The sequence below is a fragment of the Nilaparvata lugens genome, chromosome 8 (genome assembly GCF_014356525.2).
Source record: "Nilaparvata lugens isolate BPH chromosome 8, ASM1435652v1, whole genome shotgun sequence".
In the NCBI taxonomy this organism is placed as follows: domain Eukaryota; kingdom Metazoa; phylum Arthropoda; class Insecta; order Hemiptera; family Delphacidae; genus Nilaparvata; species Nilaparvata lugens.
Genome location: NC_052511.1, coordinates 2,097,095 through 2,109,916, shown reverse-complemented (window position 1 = coordinate 2,109,916; position 12,822 = coordinate 2,097,095). Strand labels below are relative to the sequence as shown.

Here is a 12,822-nt window from a genome sequence, read left to right as displayed (position 1 = left end):
TGGGATATCTACTTAGGCTATTGTTTTCTATGGTATTATGGATGACTGTAAGAATGAACAAGATTATTACTGTTTCAGTAAAATTCAGTAAAACACTGCTTTGAAAATAAAATCAAATTGTGTATTTCATTTCAATCTATCAGAACCTTTCCCAGGTTTAATTATTGTATATTTGTATGAAACTCTGTGTTTAGCGGTTGTGAAAAATTTGAATTGTCCTTCTAAACGGTTGTAAATTTCACAATTCTAATGGCAGATTAATGATCCCTGCTTGAAAAAGCATAAGCAGGCAAAGTTTCAGCGAATTTGAGATACTTTTATTTTCACTCAAAAATGAGGAAAACCATGTTGCTTCTTTCAAGGGCAAAACATGAAGTAGATATCTAAGATTCGGTTAAAAATTGAAATTTCTCGTACTGTGCTAGAATATTCTATTTGAAGCGAGGAACACGAATATTTTGTAAGTTTTCTGTAATTCCCAACCGTAAAAAAATTTCCCTACAGAAATTTCAAGATTTGCAATTCTTCCTTTTCTAACTAATAAATACATATTTGAATAACATCTGAACGGGTTCGAATTTCGAAAATCTAATGTCAAACTCGTCAAATTCATCTTCAAATATTAGCATCCACCAGAATTTTCAACGAGAATTTTATTTTTTTCATAGTTTTCAGCGAAAAATTAGCTCAAACTGTGTGTATAGTATGCTATTTTGAGCAAAGAACACAAATATATAGTCAGATTTTGTTTATTCTTAACCGTTTGCGAAATACTGTATAAACATTCTAACACCCGGTTGCACAAAATCTCATTGGCTCTCGTCTCCTCGTGGCATTTAATCATAATTAAAATTGAACGACTCTTATGAAACCGAGCCTTAGTCAGAAATTCGTCCACCGAAGACATATTTGCGCTTAGGTTAGAATGGTGACAGCAGAAGATCTATTCCTCTATTTTCTATTTATATTATTTTTTTGTGAAATATACAGACCATTTTCAGTAATATACTCAAAATTTTTAGCGCTAGTTTTGTAATCAATTTTTATAATACCATCTCAAACAGGTCTAGTACCTCGAAATGCAAATACTCAATTGTCATTTCATTTTATTTTGTAATAGTATTTTCCCATGCTGTCAAATTTGTATTGCTTTCATCAAGTATTTTCTAAAGGTGCATACAGACTTTCGCTCTGCTCTGCAATCGAACGTCACTCGAGCAGATCGATTGATGATCGACCGGTGAGCAAGAGTGGAACGCGAGAAGAGCTAACATCTCCCGTAACGTTCATGATCGGTGCAACTGCGGAGCGGGTTGGAGGCGCGTATATCTGTACGCACCTTCAGATGTTGTATTTTTTTCCTGCCAATAAAACATTCCATTTCATTTTCAATTAAAGTTTTTACGTAATTGATTCGACAAATAATATAAATAACCAATTTAAAATATAAAATTTGATTAATTTCTAAAAAATATACAAGAGATTGTGAATTTCAAATGACGTCAAGAGCGAGCTCGACACGCCTCCTAAGAACATCACATGCCTGGTGGTCGGTAAGAGCTTTCAAATGGATTTTCAAAAGATCCACCTTGGACGGTTTAATGTTGCGCAGAAATTCAGACGGCAATGGCTTCATTGTCAACAACGTACACGCTTCGTTTACTCTGCAAAAAGTAAAGTAGATTAATGCCCGGTTTCACCAACCTCGATCAAATATAGCCTAGCCATGGTCAATTAGACCATGGTCAAAATTTGATCACTCGTTCAAACATACAACTGTTCCACCAACCTCGGGATTGATCAAAACTCCGTCGGTCATATTTGAACATGGTCAACTCTTGTAGCTGTACTTTTCTGAAGTTGGCCAACATGTTTGCTGGCTTGCTATTGGCTACATCTGATTTTTATGGATAGAAATTACTGAGATATTGCAATTTCTCAAATGCTAATGAATTAATAATTATTATTAAACGAAAATCCAAATTAAATTCTGTAATATAGTAACACCCCATGATACTCAATATCAGTTTCGCTGCTCATATTCAGAGGGTAATTTGCGCTGAATGCTCTTTTTACTTTACCGTCAGGCCGTCAAAAATTCAGATTACTGTACTTTTTTCTGTGATTACTGTACTGATTTTTCTTCATATTCATTATTTCGGGGCAGGCCTCCTGGGCCCCCTTCTTATATACGCCCCTGGCACAGACGTTTTGTATAGTCACACATCTACATTAATTTATAATAATATTTCAAAATTTGAATTGAATACTTTCGTACAAAGAATTTACAAATCACCATCATTTTTGACATTCCAATTCTAATGAGATACATTGAAGCAGAAAGGTTGATATAAGGATTGAATAATATAGACCTACTGTGTAATAAAATAGTAAAGCAAATATTTTCAAAATCTTCCTTTATTTTCTATACTATAATAATTTACTAATTAAAAGATTCCGAGAACAAACCTAATAAATAACTTACTACAACTAAATTTTGCGCTGATAGTTTCTAATGCATATTTGTATATTTCATTCATATTACTGTTATTAGTTGTTATACTTCTGAACTGCTAAGTTACTTATTTGACTTTATGTTATGTATCTCATATTTATATTTATATTTGTCTTGTTATTTTTGTTGATCTTGTTACTATTGTATTCTTTTGAAATTGGTGTATACCGTTGGAAATGTAATAAATAAATAAATTCAATTGCACTAAAAACTTTGAAATTTTTCATTGCGTCAAAAACATATGGTAACCTACAAACAAGCAAGGAAATTGATCGAACCAGTCTTTTGACCGTGTTCAAATAATTTGATCGCCCGTTCGGCGGCAGTCTAACTTAACCAATAGTTTTGACCGTGGTTAAACTTAACTGGTGTTGGTGGAACGAATTATTTCTGATTTGATTTGATAAATAGTCAGTAGGTTTTTGATTTTGTATTCAAATTTTTTAAATAAGTGCAATATTTCTAAAGTTTCTAATTTATTGTGATACATTCTGTAATTTATTTAGAGTATAAAATCAACCTTCAAATTCAAAATTTTAAATCATCATTCTTGGACCGAAAATCAAGTGACTAAGCAGTTTGTGATTACATAACCTTATCTTTTGGACAACATTAACGTTTTATCAAAATTTTTGGAGAGAAATAGTACAGGCTCAGCCTAGTTTTTCCTCCAATGTCATAATTGTATTATGATTATATTATTTTATACAATTAAAGAATAAATGAATGAATGAAAATGACCAGCTGATAGACTTTAACCATGTTCAAATGCATTGACCAAGGTTGGTGAAACGGGGCATAACACTGCTTTGTGTTCAGCAGCGTACATACGTTTGTACCACGTACACACGCATTTCGCTCTTCATCAGCTATTTAAAACTGTATTTATAAGAAACTGAAGGTGGGCTAGACACTGGTGTCGTAGACATGATGTCTACGACAAATCTCATGTCCGAGGCATGTCGTATATGAAACCAACCTGTGTTGTAAAATCAGAGCTTACTCACTGCTTGCGACAGATGTTCGAGGCATCGCCTGTGTATCGGACAGGTGACGCAAGGAACCGGTTAGCTGGTTCCCATGCGACACAAGTCGCGCGAGACATCACTCCGCGCATGCGCTCTAGCCACTGTCTACTGCCAGCACTGAGCGCTCTTTGTCACTGCTCATGCTCAGTCTGTCATACAGCTTTGTAACAACCGAAAATCACAAGACATGCGACAAGCAACAAAGACATGCATGTCTCATGAAATTTTGATAAGACACGACACGCGTCTTGAGACGCGTGTCTTGCGACACCAGTGTGTAGCCCGTATAAGATAGAATCAAATAAAATTTATATATTTACACATTGTTGTACAAAAAGTTGATTGTATCAAATAGTCTATCTCTAAAATATATCAAAACATGTAACATATTATTTCTTCTATGTTTAGTTTTGAAGCATCTAAATTGAAAATCTACTTTGTGAAAATACTTGAGGACTGAAAATTTTGTGAATTGAAGAACTACAAGACTAAAGCTGCGTTTACACAAAAATTATTAACAAAATGATAATACCTAACTTAATTCTTATAGATTCTATTAGATTGAACATAACGTATCATACACTTGATGAACATATGTGTTTGTCAAGTTCCGTTCAATCTAATATAATCTATAAGGATTAAGTTATCAACATTTTGTTAATAACTTTGGTGTAAACGCTGCTTCAACCTATTTTGGACTATGTGTTATCTAAATTTGGGAGATGAATAGCACAAGGTTACCTTTACCATTACCTTATTTTTCCTCTCCCTATCACTTTGATGATTATTTATTGTATAAATGGATAAATAAATAAATGGATGAATAAATAAATGGATAAATAAATAAATGGATATATGCCATATAGTAGGCCACTACATCAATCATTTATAGTATGAGTAATTTCTTATACTATTATTGTAAGGTTCTATTATCAAAGAACTCCTCAACACTATAAAATGCTCCTTTACAGATAGAGACACAGATATAATAAGCTTAGCATCAGCTGATAGAAAGCGAAATACCCGTGTTCGTGACGCTCAAGGCTGTACGCAGCTTTAGACATACACTTTAAAATGGTTCTTGAAGAGTTGAGACTAGTAGTGTTGGAATGAAATTAAGTGTACTTGATAGTTTTTTTATTGTTTATTTAAAGTACAGGGTTGGGCAGGGAGGTATGGATGATTTGAAGTAAAAGTTGCAAACTCATTTTCAAACTAAACTCAAAATTTATTTTTAGTGTGTACCTTGGATGTTGCCATTATAAAAATTAGAGAGGAAAAAATTAAAACATAGATTATGTACGAAAAATAACATCTGTTAAATGCTTTCCGTTTTTATCCATACACTCCTGTAGACGTTGTGAGAAGTTGTCCATACTGCTCTGAAGCATTGCAAGTGGTACCGTTGGAATTTCCAGTGTTATTGTTCCACTCAGGGCTTCAAGGGTTTGAGGTTTGTTTATTTATACACCTGCTTTTAGGTAGCTCCATAAAACTAATTATTGGCCCTTACTTTTTTCGAGAAAACGGTCTAAACCTCACTGTCAATAATGATCGTTACCTAACTATGCTGCGTGAATTTTTCTGCCAGAAATTGTCAAAAAATCACACATTTATTGATACTTACAAAGACCGGTTTCGGTTATTACACCATTGTCAATCTCTGATAAACAGTCTAAACAGTTTATCAGAGATCGACAATGGTGTAATAACCGAAACCGGTCTTTCTAAGTATCAATAAATCTGTGGTTTTTTGACAATTTCGTAGTCTTTTTCATTCAATATGAATAATTACCACATTATCAACTTCTCAACTACACAAAAACTGTATGGTTTCAACAAGATGAGGCGACATTCCATACATTGAGAGCAGCTATGGAATTTCTAAAGGTGCGTACAGACTTTCGCTCTGCTCTGCTCCGCAACCGAACGTCACTCCAGCAGAGCGATTGATGATCGACCGCGGAGCAACAGTGGTTCGACCGGGGAACGCGAGAAGATCTAACATCTTCCGTAACGTTCATGATGGGTGCGTGGGCGGCGCGACTGTGGTTCGATGGAGGAACGAGGGCGGTTCGAGGGAGGAGCGTGCTCGGTGCGGGTTGGAAGAGCGTATATGTGTACGCAGCTCAAGGCAGACCTTCCCTGGACGCCTCATTTCGTAGCATGGAGATGTGGAGTGGCCTCCTCGGTCACCGGACCAGTCACCTTGTGACTATTTTTTCCTTGTGACAATTTTTTATGGGGCTACCTTAAAACACGTGTATAAATAAACAAACCACAAACCCTTGAAGCACTGAGTGGAACAATAACACACGAAATTCGAGCGGTATCACGTGCAATGATTCAGAGGAGTATAGACGACTTCTCACAACGTCTACAGGAGTGTATGGACAAAAACGGACAGCATTAACAGATGTTATTTTTCGTACATAATCAATGTTTCTATTTTTCCTCTTCAATTTTTATAATGGCAGCATCAAACGTACACACTCAAAGCATGAATTTTGATTTTCGTTTAAAAATGAGTGTGTAACTATTATTTCAAATCATCCATACATCCCTGCCCAACCCTGTACATTAAATCTAAGCGAATAAAAGCCGAGGAGACACTTGTCAGGCTTATAACACACCTGTTATGCAACGTTCCGATCCTACTCCGATCATACAAGCGGTCGACCGTATGATAGCAAGAGAACGGACTTGAATGCGGCAAGACTCACCTGTCCGTCATTTGACCTGTTGTACCACAGAAAGTCGGATGATAGGTCGGATCGGAACGTAAAATAATGAGGTCCACGTAATAATGGCAGTGGAGAAAGATAGGGGAACAGCGTTGCCGAATCTCTGCCTTGTAGCTCCTACTATAGAAAATATTTGATACTGGTATATCTTATGTAATAGCAGCTGTTTATTCTCGTTTGAAATAATCAATTAGCCCTATATTTTATTCGTCAAAAATATAATTTTTCAATGACTGAATAATAAACTTCACGATTGTGATAAAATATTTTCTCAATTAATTTATTATATTCCTACATTGTTAATAAAACGATTGGTAACGTTGCAGAGCTGGAAAAGGACAGCGCTATCTGATTTGTCGAATGATAGACAAGGATAGCAACACCAATTTCAATCAAATACTGCCATTATAATGTGAGAATTATCACTATAGGTATGTGGAACTCCGCATTAATACTGTAATGATTCAAGTTGGCTGATTTCAATTATGGAGAGGTTCCTTAAGCTGGTTTTTCGTTTGTGCGTAAATGTCGTCGTCGATCAGGGACAGAGGAGGATCTCAGATTGGGTGGATTTCAATTTGTCCAAAAAACCTAAAAGATTATCTTCAATTATGTTTTAATGAGGAAGGTTGAGTTTATACATTTTTATACTTACAAATGGCAATATGTTGATATTATTAGAAATGTTTTGATTCTTGAATAATAAACACAAATAATGAAAAGTTATTTGATCAACTGTTCTAGCACACTTGAAATTTGGTCAATATGAATGTCAACAATGCTTGTCGTCGTCGACTGCGGAAGTTTATGCACAAACGAAAATGCACCTTAAGGGCCGGTTTCCGAGCTCGGGATTTAGCTAAGTTCTAAAATTAAAACAGCTGGACCCAGAAAATTGGCTTTCCGAAACGCGTTGTAGTCGCAGTCCACGTTCAAATCAAATGTCGAAAAACTAGAAAATTGAACACAAACTAAAATAAAGAGAAAATAGTGTAAAGTTTCAGCTATTTTAAATTATTTAGGAATGTTTTATTTCGTCAAGGATAAAAGTTTCAAGAAGTTTTAGAAAGTTATAGTATATTAAGTTATAGAAATGAGAAAAAAAAGATTATCATAAAAACTGCGACAACGCCCAGTTTCTGAAAGCAAATTTTCTGACTCCAGCTGTTCGGTACATCTTTTTATTTCCATTTAAATTGAATAATCTTTTTTAATATAACTGTTAAGATTATTATAAGAGTGAGAAAAAGTGGCAACTGAAATTTTTAAGTGGTCTAATAAGCGAGTTATGGGTTGTTGAAGTGCTAAACTCCGTTTTCTTTCCAGATCATAAAAGGTTTTGAATTTTCCATTGGAGTTTTTACATTCAGTATATCATTGGCTTTGTTCTACTATGCGTTGTTTCGTGATTAATGCCAAAATAAACAAGTTATCAAATTGACAAAAAATGTTACTTTTTTATTTATGAATGATATGGGGAATAAAATGTTTTAGTTTGGAAAGATACATTTATTGAGTTTATAAGAGAAGTTCTAATAATGATCTGGAAAGAAAACTGAGTTTAGCACTTCAACAACCCAAAACTCGCTTATTAGACCACTTAAAAATTTCAGTTGCCACTTTTTTTCACTCTTATAAAAATCTTAACAATTATTATATTAAAAAAGGTTATTCAATTTAAATGGAAATAAAAAGGTGTACCGAACAGCTGGAGTCAGAAAATTTTCTTTCAGAAACGGGGAGTAGTCACAGTTTTTATGATAATCTTTTTTTTCTCATTTCTATAACTTTATATACTATAACTTTCTATAACTTCTGGAAACTTTTATCCTTGACGAAATAAAACATTCCTAAATAATTTAAAATAGCTGAAACTTTACACTATTTTCTCTTTATTTTAGTTTGTGTTCAATTTTCTAGTTTTTCGACATTTAATTTAATTGTGGACTGCGACTACGCCCCGTTTTGGAAAGCCAATTTTCTGACTCCAGCTGTTTAAAGTCTAGAGCTTAGCTAAATCCCGAGCCCTTAGAGTTCTTAGGACAGACACTAAATTTAAACGAAAATAGAATATGTTCAATAATTTGTAAGGTACTTACTGACTGAAGTAAACATCAGGATTTTGTGTGTACTGCCGGAAGAGCGGAAATAGATTACGCGTCATATCCAACTGCAATTGAGCCGCCCCACCCTCGTTGAATGTGTTCTCCAGAATCAGTTCTTCCAAAATAAACTGAAATCATCAAAGTTATCAATTATTTATTTATCACTTTAAAATAAAACAATACAGCTTTGAAAAAACAGGTATGATACCCTAAAACTGTTAACTTTTTGGTGAAGGTTACTCTTATTTAATTATTACTAGTAGTTCTGTGAACAGTAGACCTCACGCAGTATTCTCATCCACATAGACCTTATAGAAATACAGCAATAGACTGGCTTCTCCACACATCTGTGTAATCACTTGTCAGCTGATTTATGATGAATAATTCTATAGTCTGATTTTTACTCTAATATTGGCGTATGAAGGAGTCTCCTTTTTCCTTTTATATTATCCTTGAAATGCAAAATTTCCAAAAACCTTGTATATACGTCGACGCGCAATTAAAAAAGGAACACACCTGTCAAATTTCATGAAAATCTATTACCGCGTTTCGCCGTAAATGCGCAACATACAAACATTTAAACATTAAGAGAAATGCCAAACCGTCGACTTGAATCTTAGACCTCACTTCGCTCGGTCAATTATGATGAAACAATCTGTATTATGAAACAATTTCAAAAGTTTAGAGGCTACCGAAAATCCCAATTAAATGCTGTAAATCTAATTTTCAATGTAAATGCTGTGATTTTAATTGGTATTTTCGTTTAATAATAATTATTCATTAACTAGCATTTGAACAAATGCAACTTATTTCCATCTGACTAATCTTATTTATCAAGGTTTTTTTAAAAAGGGGTACTTGAAAATGTCTTGTCCAATATTTTCCATCAAATAATCTTTCTTTCTTTCTTCTTTCTTTATTCGAAAAAAATAAATAAATAACAATCAAATACATTCCAAAAAGCAAATACAATATTGTTTCATAATTTCTAATGTATTCCCTATAGGCTACCCTGTATGGGGACACTTGAATATATCAGGGTTATCATAAAAGAATGGTGCGGTTTCGAACATTGTTTAAAGAAAAACCAAATTACTTACAGTTAATGTTTTTTATTCACCTAATTTGTCGTCTGAAACAGTTTTTTTACATGATTAATAACTTTCAATAAGTGCGCCCTTAGTCGCTCGATAAATGTCCAAACGATAATAAATTTCTCTCTTAGCATTCGATAACATTTCTTCGATTATGGTTGTCATTGGTTCTTTAATCCTGTTTCAAGGTGGTTCAGTTCGCGATTTCTTGTGAATAAACAATGTTTTTGATGTAAATTTACAAGAAAAAATCTACCTGAACCACTTAAAAACAGGATTAATGAAGCAATGACAACCATAACCAATGAAATGTTAGCGAATGTTTGGAGAGAAATTGATTATCGTTTGGATATTTTGTCGAACGACTAAAGGCGCACATATTTAAATTTATCAATTATGTAAAAAAACTGCCTGAGACGACAAATTAGATGAATAAACAACATCAACTGTAAGTAATTTGGTATTTCTTTAAACCATGTTCGAAACCGCACCATTCTTTTATGATAACTCTGTATAATAAAATATTAATAAATATATCTATCACTAATAAATCCTGTCAGACTGTCAGGCAGCCCTCAAGGCTCGTGACTCCAACGAAATCAAGTTTGAATTGGTGTGGGAGTGCCACAAAACGCTCAGCAGGCTTGCAACGCTCAACTCTGTGCATCTTGGTTGGGTACCTGGCCATGTAGGCATAGGAGGTAATGAGCGTGCAGACGAGCTTGCTAAGCGGGGTTCTAGTATGCCATTCCTTGGCCCAGAGCCGGGCTGTGGCATAAGTAAAACAACTGCCTTCCACACAATAAATAAATGGTCCAGGGACTTACACAACCAGCAATGGCAGGGTCACCCTGGTCAAGCACTTGGCAAAAGACTGCTGGCAGACGCAAGCCCTCGCTTCACCAGGTGGCTGGTGAGTCTGGGTAGAGGTCAGGTCAAGCAGGTGATTGCCCTGATAACTGGACATGGCCACTTCAGGAAACATCTCCACACAAAACAAAGGTATACAGCTGTGCTGAATAATAAGTTCTATTTTTCCGGCTCTAAATTTTGTAAATTACGTGAAAATGTTTCAATTATCAGTGATTTGAGTGTAATATTTTTGTTTCCTATCCAGTTTCTCAACCTTCAAAATTCTTAGTTTTAGTTGTTTTTGAGTGAAAAAGAACTAAATTTCAGAAAAGTGGAATCATAACCTCATTTCGGACTTTTAAATTATTATCTAAATTTGGGAGAGAAATAGTACAATGAGTATCCTTAGTTTTTCTCTCCCATTCAGTGCTTCTTGTAAAAATTATATTAATAAAATAAATAAATCAATAAAATTGGACTCAGAAATGAAAGTCAGATGTGTAGGCTTTGTAATCAGTCTGAAGAGACTGCTAAGCATATCATACTGGATTGCGAAAGACTTGGGGCTAGAAGAAGGACTCTGTTTGGCTGTAAGCAACCAGGTGAGGAATGGGATGTTAGTATAGGGAAGAAACTCCTGAACCTTGTAAACGACACGGGAGTTGGTTTGCCTAACTAACATACTTTTGGGACACACAATAAGCTTCGGTTGACGTGTGAGGTTCTTCGAACCTTTGGATCTTTGAATCCGTCCCTTCAAAACATAAACATCACTAATAAAAAATATCTATCCATATTCATTTTATAAAACAGGGATAGAACTTTCAAGTTTCAACACATACGTATATCTAAAGGAAGAATCCTCAATGATTTAAACATAGGGAAAGTATGAGCCCGTCTACTAGCACCATAAATCACCCTAATGACAGATTTTTGTAAAAACTATTAGATTTTTGAAATGTGACATGAATGTGGAAGTATAGCAAGAAATGTCATACCCCAACCTACAGCTTGGTAACCTACAGATTATTGTAAAAAATAATCAGTAATATAAATTATTCGCCAAGAAAAAGTATTTTTTATGTAATAAGTTTTCATGATTGAGATTAAATATTATGTTAATTAATTATATTTTTACATTGTTGAAAAACGATCTCGCAACGTTGCGGAGGTAGGAAAGGATAGCGCTATCTACTGTGTCGAATGATAGACAACGATACATCAATGCTAATAGACGAAACACAGCAATAGATTTTCATGAAATTTGACAGGTATGTTCCTTTTTGAATTTCGCGTCGACTTATATATAAGGTTTTTTGAAATTTCATATTTTAAGGATAACACAAAAGGAAAAGGAGTCTCCTTCAAACGTCAATATTAACGTAAAAATCAGACTGTAGAATTATTCATCATAAATCAGCTGTCGTGTGGACTATTAATATTGCAAACAATGAGGCATGCAATTGATAACTCGAAGTAGCATATTCTTTTCTCTGCTTTCAACTCGGTAAGCTTTTGATGATAGTAGCATAGTTGTTTACAACAAATTATTGTCAGTGCAACGACCCAAACATCTATTAGTTGTTCGCACACCGATATCTCGCCGACACGTCAGGACAGGACATAATTCACTCTGATGGACAGTATTGGAGGAGGCTGTGGTTTTTAACTGCGCGAGGTCTACTGTTCACAGAACTACTAGTATTGTATATATCAATGTATAAATGAATAAATATAATTCCACATTGAGGGACCAAATACAGCAACAGTTAAATCTGCGCAAGGTCTACTGTTCACAGGACTGTATATATCAAATGTTTGTCCTACTATACAGGACTGTATAGTATTGTATATATCAATGTATAAATGAATAGATATCATTCCACATAAAGGGACCAAATACAGCAACAGTTAAACTTGCGCGAGGTCTACTGTTCACAGAACTACTAGTATTGTATATATCAATGTATAAATGAATAGATATCATTCACATAAAGGGACCAAACACAGCAACAGTTAAATCCAAACCATTCGGTCGGAGCGGTTATTAAGTCCGGCTTGGTGTGAAATAACTGATAAGTACTCACAGTATTCAGTTGGGTAGCGATCTTCTTCCAGGCTGCAGTGAAGAGTGAGTGAGAGAGTAACTGCTCCAGCTGATGCAGTTTGAAAGCAAGCACTTGGAACATGGGGCAGGCAGAGGGGGTGACTTGGGGCGAGACTTCATCATGTGGACTGCTCATTGCAAACCATCTGCAATTCCATCAATAAATCTTTAAACATCTTCTAGATAGAATACAGTTCTATAGCGAAATCACGTTAAGTAGGCAACTGATTAACATTGGTTTGCTATCTTTGCCTGTCATTAGATCAAGCATATAGCTCATTGCAAACCAACTGAAATCACAATAATAATTTGGACAGTTTAATGAACTGAGTCTAACTTATTTTTCCTTTCCAATATTGTAATGTGTTTTGATCTAA

The 12,822-nt window shown here is 34.7% G+C and overlaps 1 protein-coding gene across 1 annotated transcript; it reads right to left on the bottom strand.

The window, feature by feature from the left end:
- Positions 1-1,432: 1,432 nt before the first annotated feature.
- Positions 1,433-12,588, bottom strand: LOC120352595 (RAD50-interacting protein 1-like). The gene is made up of 3 exons (XM_039433723.1): positions 12,426-12,588; positions 8,387-8,520; positions 1,433-1,664 (listed from the first exon to the last, which is right to left on the bottom strand). The coding sequence occupies exons 1-3, from the start codon at positions 12,579-12,581 to the stop codon at positions 1,493-1,495; spliced, it is 462 nt and encodes a 153-aa protein (XP_039289657.1). The 5' UTR covers positions 12,582-12,588; the 3' UTR covers positions 1,433-1,492.
- Between the last annotated feature and the right edge of the window lie 234 nt (positions 12,589-12,822).

Bases quoted from the DNA above. Each gene is read 5' to 3' on its own strand.
- LOC120352595 (XM_039433723.1), bottom strand. From the start codon at position 12,581: ATGAGCAGTCCACATGATGAAGTCTCGCCCCAAGTCACCCCCTCTGCC. The intron at 8,521-12,425 runs GTGAGTACTTAT...TGATGATTTCAG, and splicing joins TCGCTACCCAACTGAATACT to TTTATTTTGGAAGAACTGAT. The intron at 1,665-8,386 runs GTAAGTACCTTA...TACTTTTTGCAG, and splicing joins CCTGATGTTTACTTCAGTCA to AGTAAACGAAGCGTGTACGT.